At 51.0% G+C, this 9384-nt stretch overlaps 1 protein-coding gene across 1 annotated transcript in view; it reads right to left on the reverse strand.

Moving 5' to 3' along the window:
- Positions 1 to 7291: 7291 nt before the first annotated feature.
- CES1 (carboxylesterase 1) overlaps positions 7292 to 9384 on the reverse strand; it is a 24729-nt gene continuing 22636 nt past the window's right edge. The window contains exons 12-14 of the mRNA XM_025044600.1: positions 9058 to 9189; positions 7900 to 7969; positions 7292 to 7622 (exon numbers count right to left, since the gene is read on the reverse strand). Coding sequence (XP_024900368.1) covers positions 7439 to 7622; positions 7900 to 7969; positions 9058 to 9189 — 386 coding nt within the window. The 3' untranslated portion in view covers positions 7292 to 7438. The remainder of the gene's footprint in view (positions 7623 to 7899; positions 7970 to 9057; positions 9190 to 9384) is intronic.

Consider the following 9384-nt stretch of genomic DNA (forward strand, 5'->3'; position numbering starts at 1 on the left):
TGCCTTAATTCTCAGAGGGGGTTCCCGCCAGGTGGGAGCCAGTCTCTTGCTGTCTGACCCATTTTGCAGCCCTGGTAATGTCACACTGAAGCATTCTTTCCGAAGAAGTCATTTCTTAGTAAGGGAGCCTACCGAGCTTGTTTCATTTGTTCGTTTATTTCCTTTGAAAGCCGAAGACTGGAGAAGAACAGAGAGGGAGTGTGGTGTGGTGGGAACAGCATTTAGAGTTGCACAGACCTGAGTCTGCAGCTGACTAGCTGGGTTCCTGGGGAGAGTGGCTTCATCTCTTTGAACTTCAGTGTTCTTTGTCTCTAAGAGCAAGGGTCGTATCAGATAACCAAAGGTCCCATCTAATGAACAAAATTTCACGTCTCCATGACAATGTCCTCGTGCTAAATTTACAGTGAAGGAAGCACATCATTTATGATAGGACTTTCTCAAACCACCCGGGGACTAATAACCTGTGGAGCAGAGAAATGTCAGATTTCTGGCTTCCCGAATTTTCATTTTTTGGAGACATTCGGGACTTCCTCTTTCTCCAGGATTTCTCCAACGGATGCCAGAAACATTTGGTTTTATAAAGTCCAACCCTTTTGTTTTAGATTTTGAAGGAAACACATTGTCACGTCCTTGTAAGTCCCGGGATCCACAGGTCTGCGGATGTGCACAGAGCTCTTGCTGCAATCGAGAAGTCACTAAAATCCGGGTGCATGCGAACTTGTTCTTGGGGTGCCCGCCCTGGTCCCTCTGCTTCTCCACTTCTTTGTAAATAAGGACTGTGTCAGTGGTGCCCTCTCTGTGTCACGGACGGTTTCAATGTCATGCAGGTGTCTATGTCTGGCGTGGGTTTATTTTACAAGCTGTTCTCTTCATGGAAAAATAACTGTACAGAATAATAAAGGATATTTCCTGTGTCATGCATCTGGTAGTGGAGTTCTTTCTGCCATGAAAGTAACATGCTAGGAATTATGTAGGACAAATAAGTTTGCCTATGATCAGCCTACAGCTAGTAAAGAAGCTTCTGGTCATAGTGGCCCACCTTTCACCCAAGTAACTCTTTTTATAATCCATGGAGCAGGAGACTGAAGAGGGTTAAATCTGTAATTCTAGCTCTGAGACTGATACATATTTTTATTTAAATGAGAAGCGGGTTCCAAGTGACACCAGGTAAGTTATCTAGTTTTGCTTTTTCATTTCTAGGGCTGAATTTCTCCATCACTCAGCACTATAATGACCTTGCATGTTAACCCACCCCTCATCAAATGTTTTCCTGACAATTATCCTGCAAGCTAGGAAGCACCGAGAACAATGTGTCTACTGGACAGATGAGGGAATTGAGAGTTGGAGTTGAGAAGTGACCTACCCAGAGACATGTGGCCACTGAAAGACAAAGTCTGTGCTTTCCTCATTGAGTCTGGTGCCCCCTGGACATGAAGTGGGGCAGGAATCAGCGGAGTCCTCACAAGTGGCCAAGGGAAAGGACAGTTGGGCTCTGAGGATTTGGACGCCAAGTGAGGGCTTGTTGCAGGGGACTGGGAAGATTACTGTCACAAGGTCTCAAACAGGACAGTGAAGGTGGGTCTGCATGGATCAATGCTTTCAGGAGTCAAGGCCATGGAAAGGTTTTGGATTCCCAGAGCCCATAGAGACCAGCTACTCTGATGTTCGGACTGAGTCACATTGGAAGGCCTCATTCAATCTCAGTTGGATTAGGTGATTCTATAAAGGCCCTTCTGTTTCTGACTCTGTGAACTATCACAGTGATGACTAATTCATACTAAAGTGTGAGTGACTACCTTTCCAGCTAGACCCTGCTAGACAGAGATAGGAGTTGCTGCCTTTTGTTTATCCTACAGGTTCAGTGCAGGGGTTGGCAAATGTTTTCTGTACAGGTCTCCGTCCCAACGACTCAACTCTGCTGTGGTAGCATGAAAGCTGCTGAGTTTGAAAAACGGGCGGCGGGCTGGAGCCGGCCTGCAGTTCACGGTTTGCCCCGGTTTGGCAGAAAGAACAAAGGATTTGAAGCCAGATTAGACATGGCTTGGAATCCCAGCTCTACCGCTCGCTGCTGTGGAATCTTGGACAGAGTTACGTAAAGCCTCCGAGGCTCTCCTGTTTCTGCAGAGAGCGAGCCACCGAGAGAGTCGGACACGGGGCTGTGTCTGGAAGGTGACCGCTCTGGAGCCACAGGGCCCAGATGCGCACCCTGGTTACGTCACTCGCAGTGTGAAAACTTGGGCAAGGTACTAACCTCCCTTTGCCTCAGGTTATCACCTGTACGTGGGGAGACACCACACGGGGTCATGGGGAGGATTAACTGCCAAGGTTGTATAGCATCCGCTTATGATATGTTTGGTACATCTCAACCACGTAATGAAGGTCCATTTCCTCAACTTCTCTCCCACCTGTGCCCATTTCAAAGGCATCCCAGCTAACTGCTATGTTTTCATGTAGCCGAAACGGTGTCTCCGTTCCCTTGTCCCCTCCTTACGATGGTGTCCCTGAGGTTTGAATTTGGATCTGAGTGGCCAAATCCAAGTCTCCTTGGGCCCGAGTGCATGTGAGCTCCTGGGCAGGAAATTCAGGCTCTGGGAAACAGCAGCCTCCACGGGCCTTGCCAGGCAGCAGCCCACCTCCTGCAGGACCCATCTGCCCGCACAGCCTCCACTGTCGGCCCCCTTCAAGTGGACCCTGTTCTCAGCTGTGACCCAGAGGAGGAGGAGACAGAAGCTGGTGACCAGAGATTTCTGAAAACGCTGGCAACTAACTGGCTTCTGGTGTCCTGCTTATCAGCTGCTGGTTCTGTCAGCCTCAGGCCTGGGAAGGGGCTGAGCTGGGCCGGAGTAGGAGGGCACAAGGTAAGGGATCAGGTTACAGGAAGGCAAGAGAGGCCATCTTTGTCCCCAGAGAAGGCCCCAGCAAGAGCCATGGCCTGGACATATCCAGGATCACAGATCCATTGTTTCTGCAGCAGAGAATGGCTTTTTCTTTTGAGCGGGGGTTGGGGGGGGTGCAGCCACCACACTTCCTATAGCTTCAAGTTCTAGTCCAGAGTCCCAAACTAGGACACACAGACTCAGGGTCAGAAGAGGAGAGCCTGAAGCGAGCCTAGCTCCTGGCCCCAGGAGGCCTGGTGCAGACTTGGTGGCTGCAGTCAGCCCAACGACAGGGCACCTGCCTGCTGCCCGCCCCGAGCCCATGCCCAGGTTTCTGCTAATCTCCGGTGTTGCACCACAGCCTCCCAATGAACCCTGACCCCAATCTCCAGTCACTTGATAGTAACAATGCCTTGTCGGTGGGAGGAGGGAGAGAGAAGGGCTGATTCACGTCAGAGGTGAGGAAAGGTATCGTCACACCGACACTTCAGATGAGCTGCATGCCAGATTGGGGAGTGTCAGCGCCGAGATGATAAATATTAGCTAAGCAATTAAATTTATAGAGGCCCCCACCGGAGTTTTGGAATTGGAAGGGAAACTGGGTGCAAGGAGTCCCTGGCTTTGTTCAAAGAGCAAATGGGGTCATCCCCGGAGACCTGAGGAGCATCAGCGCCTTGGACAAGGGCAAGGCGCTGAGCTGACTTTCAATGAGCGAGAACAGGAGCTTATCCTGTGCCAGTGACTCAGCCCAGGGCTTTACAGACGGCAACTCGCTGAGTCCTCCTGATGAGTCCACAAGGCAGTATTATTATCCCCATATACAAGTGGGGAAACTGAGACACAAAGAGATGAAATAACTTACTAGTTATGGAGACCGGAACTTGAACCCAGAAAGTCTGGTTTCGGTCTGTGCTCTTCTTACTCTGACATACCATCTCCCCTGGTCCCCAGCTATGCAGGCGTAAAAATATGACCCAGCTGGTAGGGGCGTGGGTCCTCTACTAGGACCAACACCCTCTTCATTATATTTATAGAAAAATCAACGTATTTCTATGTACATATATGTAGTCTGTACACATACACATACTTAAATGTACATTTAAGTACCTACAGTGTGCCAGGATACAAATGACTTGCTCCAGGTCACACAGTAAGAGAGAGTTCATTTTGAACAGATGTCTCCTGTCTCCTGGAGAAAATATCTTTGCTGGCTTTTCACAAACACACCCCGATCCCATGCTCTCTGGTTCACTATCTCTGGGCTCACTATCAAGAAGCAAAAAAACCCCACACATTTTGTTAGGATGCCCAGGTGTCCTCAGTTCCAGAGAAGGACTTTAGCAAGGGCCTCCACCTGGACGTGCCCAAAAGCCCGGAGCAGCCCTGGAGATGTTGAAGAAAGTTGTTAAGGATTTGGACTCCTTCAAGTTTCCTGTTCCACTACCCACAGCCTGTGGTTTTCATGCTCATAGAGAAGAAAATGGTTAATCCACCTGCAGACACCTTGGCCACCTTTCAGGCAGGAAGAAAGGAAATAAAGAGAAAGGAAAAACGGCAGAGGCCAGTTGAGTCTGCCCCTCTTTATTTTGGAGAAGAGCAGCTTTCTTCGAACCCCACCGATGTCTGCCTGCATCTTGTTGTCTTCGAACCCCACCCATGTCTGCCTGCATCTCGTTGCCCGGATCCATGTAACCTGGCAACCTCCAGAATTTGTAACTGGGAACATTGCTGCCCTGGACGGAATCAGGGTTCTCTCAGAAAGAGGATCTTGGGAGGATGCTGGTCATTGCCTCCCTTCCTATGGCTTCTTCCGCCTGATTCCATCATCTGCTGACAACAGGGGCCCTTGCAGAAAGCACCATGGTCTGAGTGGCCATAGATAAGGGCTCCTCTGTCCTATGGGCTGAGATGTTAGTCTCTTGGACTGGGGTCTGGCAGGGGGAGGACAGACAGACAGACCTGGGGTTAGCATTCACAGGGGCACCTGTAAGGCCAGCTGAGCAGGTTGGTATTCTGCTGAGCGAGACTTTCTGCCCACTCCAGGTTGCCACTCCCCTTCTCTGGCCTCATAGGGCACCTTGGCAGTGGAAGAAGCTGATCGCAAGGGAAGGTGGGCACTGTGGCCGCCAGGTGGCAGCAGTGCACACTTCTGCTGCCATGGGGGACTAGGGGGTCTTCGTTCTCTGGACCCCTCTCAGAGCCCATTTGAGAACCAGCGAGCTGAGAGCTGGCACACCATCGCTGCTGCCATGTTTTATTGTCAAAGCAAGTCAGGAGGCCAGCCCAGACTCTCAGTGAGAGGAGCTGCACAATCACTCGGCAAAGGGCATGTGTACAGACAGGCGAAGACAACCGTGGTCATTCACGTACCTCGTTCTAGTCTGTAGGGTGGAGAATAGGAGCAGGGAGACCCGTCAGTAATCTTAGGGCAGCCCAGGCGACAGGCAAAGGATAGAGCCTCGACAGAGAAACGCTATGTGAGTGGACTTTCCTGAGCACCTCCCAGGTTCCAAGGGCTGGATTAGTTCTGTCTCGGAGCCTGGGAAGGCTACGTGGGCCGGAAGGCACTTAATTTCGGTTTGAAGAAGAAATAAGATTTGGGAAGCTCCCACCCAAGCAGCCTCTGCTTGGCTAGTACTCTAGAAGCTGCAAGAGGCTAGTCTGAATGCTGTCCCTGGATGGGTCGCACAGGCTTAGTCAGTGCTATTCAAGGACTTTGCTGGCGGTCCTGGCTCTATCCCTGAAACAGGTGTGGCTATATAGACACTGCCCACAAGAGGGCAGCAGAGAGTCATCAGCCTAATGGGTGCCTCCGGCTAGAACTGGGAGGTGAAGTCAGAGATCGCAACAAGCCCACATGTGGATTTTAAAACTACGCCCCTTGCAGGAAGGAGTGGTTGCTCTGCACTTAAGCACTCAGGCTCTGGAGCTAGAGGTTCGTATCCCAGCCATGGCCCCAGGGCCAGCTGCAGTCAGAGAGCCCTGTGACCCGATAGCCTCCAGGCTCCATGATTGCTTTAATGGTCAGTGTCACCATCTGAAATCCTTAATAATCTTTAAAGTAAGATGTGTTGGGGTTTCTGTTTGTTTGTTTGTTTGTTTGTTGCACGGCAAATTATGTAGCTCATCTTATCTGCCACTTACTGGCTGAGTTTTCTAGGGCCTTGTGTTATTTTTCATAGGGTTGCTAGCAAGTATTTACCTCATAGTGTTACTGTGAAGATTATTGGAATTAATACAAAATGTAACTTTTTATGAAGACACATCATTTAAGCAACTTTCAGTTACTATTATTATTTTAGGATTGAAGGGATAATCAACAGATCGCCGAAGGCTGCTCACCACCTCCACCTGTAAAGACCCATTTGACTGGCTGTCTATCAGTCCATCTACCTAGTTCCATTGCCATGGCTAGGGGACCATGAAAATGAATTTGACCTTGGTCCTGACCCCAAGGAGCCCACAGTCTAGCAGGAAAGCCGCTGGTCACTAGCTGACTTTCCTTCCTTTTTATTCCTGGTGCCAGTGACAGATGAACACGCACAAGCCGATGGCTACAAGGACTGAATTGCTGTGGCTGCCAGGATCTAAAACTGACACCTGTTCCTGTGTGTGACCTTGGAAAGGGGACTCCTCCAGCGGAGCTTCAGCCTGATGAAAATAACCACCTCCCTGCTCCAGGCTTGTCAGGTTAGAGGTGATGCTGGCCATGAACTTGCTGTGTCTGCCAACCAGGGGCTGCGCATGTCATGTTTACGACCAGATGAGAGCCCGGCAAGGTGATACCCTCCCTGCCGCCCCCCACCATCCCTGCTCAAAGCCTCAGGACAGGAATAGGGGGAAAGGCATGTTTGATAGAGTCGGTTCTACCCTGGAGCTGGGGTGTGGGGTTGGGGAAGCTGCAGGCAAATGCCGAGGGACAGGTGGCACACAGTGTGCTCAAGAGGAAAGTGCCACTCCTGAGTTGGGGGAGGTTCATCTGGGGATGGCCAGGCAACGAGGTCGCGAGAACCCCATCTGAGGGTGAGGAGGCCTCCGTTTGGCTCCAGTAGTTGGGACAATAAGTTCAGGGTGGCTCAGAGCCAGTTCCTTGCCTTCTCTGGACCTCCCTTTGTCTCTATGTAGAAGTGGCCAAGTCTCCTTCCTTGTGCCCTTCTAGCTGAAATACACTGCCACTGGCTGGTTCACGTTCCCTCTCCGCTCACTGCTCACACACGCACTGGTGGCTTCTCTCTACAGGCAGCCGTCACTCTCTGCCTGCGGGCTTTCTCTGTGGGGCGAGTCACACCGCTGAAGAGAGAATCCCTGCGTGAACGACAGTGCAGCCACCCATCGGCCACACCCTCCTGCCCTCAGAACCCCTGCTCTTCCTCCTTCCCGCTCTGAGGAGGACGGATAAGTCTCCAGCCCGAGACACAGACACTGACTTTATTCTAAAAACTGAGGCCACTCCCACCTGACAATCCGCCAGCCTCCACAGTAAGACACCTCTTTGGCCTGTGAACACTTGTTGAATTATCCCTACACTCCCCCCAATCTTCAAGGCTGCCTGGGCCGCCCATTCATAACTCGACGTGTTCTGTTTGCGGTGGCTTCTTGGCTGCTTCCTTGCTGAAGAGCTCGGCCCAGAAAGCCATTTCCTTGTCTTTCAGCTTCTGGGCCTCCTGGGTGGGGATGCCGAGCTGCAGGAACTTTTCCTGCTGGTCATATGCTGGCCAGTGGGGCAGCCCCTCCCCATTGGGGTTCCTGGGAATAGGAAAATCAAATGGAAATGCTCCAAAGTGATGCTGTGGCCTCAACAATTCTCTGAGATATGCAGTGGTCCCCCAGCTTCGTCTCTGCCAAAAGGTTCGTATGCCTCCAGAGGCGGGGTGCTCACCGTCTCCTGGACAGCCTGCCCATTTGTAGGGAGCTGTCATGCCAGAGGTCTCAGGGCCAGGCGTCTGACCACCAAGTGTTAGGAGCTACCCCTCCCCAACAGATACGCCCTGCCCCTCCCCAAGCCTGCTCCATCTCTGCTCACCCGTTCCGAGCAAAGTTGGCCCAGAATTTCATCATCATCTTGCTGAGTTTGATCTCTTCTGAGTTGGTCCCTGGAGGGAAGAAGAGAAAAAGCCGTTGCTACTCAAAGCGTGTTCCTGGGCCAGCAGCTGCCACATCTCTTGAGAGCTCGTTAGAGATTCAAAATCTGAGCCCTTATTCCGGACCTACTGAGTTAAATCTGCATTTTAAGAAGATCCTGGGTAATATACGTGCACTCTAAGCTGGAGAGCTGCTGATACAGGACTCAGCGATGGGCTGTGGTCAACGCATAAGCCAGATGCCTTTGTCTCCGGCGCCCACCCACCCCAGCCTCACCCTTCAGGGTTGCAATGCCAACACCTCAGGGTCTCCGCTACAGCCACCCCACTTCCCAGGAGGGCCCCCCTTTGTGTCTGTTCTCCATCTCTTTCACCCACACCCATTTTCATAGACTCTGAAAACCAGCCTCAATGATTCTATGGCATCTTCTAACCAGGAAATGGCCAGAGGCACTGGAGTGTCCCAAACAGCGCTGAGGTGGGTCACGCACGAGTCATCTATAACTGCTGATCATTAAGGTATTGAAGACATTTGTGAAAGGTTTTCTTTGAAAGATCATATTCCTGAAAATATTTTAAAAGATAAGAGTTTAGATAGATGGATAGATGATAGATAGATGATAGATAAATAGATGATAGGTGAATGATAAATGATAAATAGATAGATAGATATAGATAATAGATAATGATAGATAGATGACAGGCAGATGGATGGTTGAATAGACAGACGGCCACAGCTTAGCCCTGATTCAACGTTGGTACCAACCCTGACCTTACTCTTACACTCTGGTATGCTCTTGTGAGTGGGAAGTGGCCGGTGGCACTTTAGCCCTTGAGCAGGGCCCTGCAGGTGACCTACCACCTGTCTTATCAGTGCCCAGGTCCAGATTCTCACACCAGGGATGAGGGTGCATGCATGCACCATTCTCCATCGTGCATGTCAGAGCAAGAGAGAGGTGGGCACCTTTGTAGTTAAACCTGTTATGGCGAATTCGGGAAACTAAGAGCTGTAGAGAAGGAGGACTTGCCCAAAGCCACCCAACCGAGCCTTGACCCCAGATCTCCTAAGTCCAAGCTTGTAGTCACCAAAGGGCCATCACCTTTTAAAAGCGGGACCCCAAAGACAAAGAAGATCTCGTCCCCGTGGTCTGCGATCAACGTCTTGGGTTTCAGGACTGATGAGAAGCTTAAGCGATGCTGAAACTCATACACATAGGTGGGGGCTCCAGCATCTGAGAAGACACGATTCATGCACAGTTCCTGTTACTAGATGCATACCTGGGTGGTATCGAGGCCTCCGGGGCCATGAGCATGCAGGCAACTAGTGTCACACCTGGGACCAGAGTACACAACAACAATATTAATAGCCACGGGCCGCGGTGCTGAGACCCGTGCAGCCCTGCAGGGAAGCCCTGGGAATAGGGAAA

Source organism: Pteropus alecto, unplaced genomic scaffold (assembly GCF_000325575.1).
Source record: "Pteropus alecto unplaced genomic scaffold, ASM32557v1 scaffold123, whole genome shotgun sequence".
Classification (NCBI taxonomy): domain Eukaryota; kingdom Metazoa; phylum Chordata; class Mammalia; order Chiroptera; family Pteropodidae; genus Pteropus; species Pteropus alecto.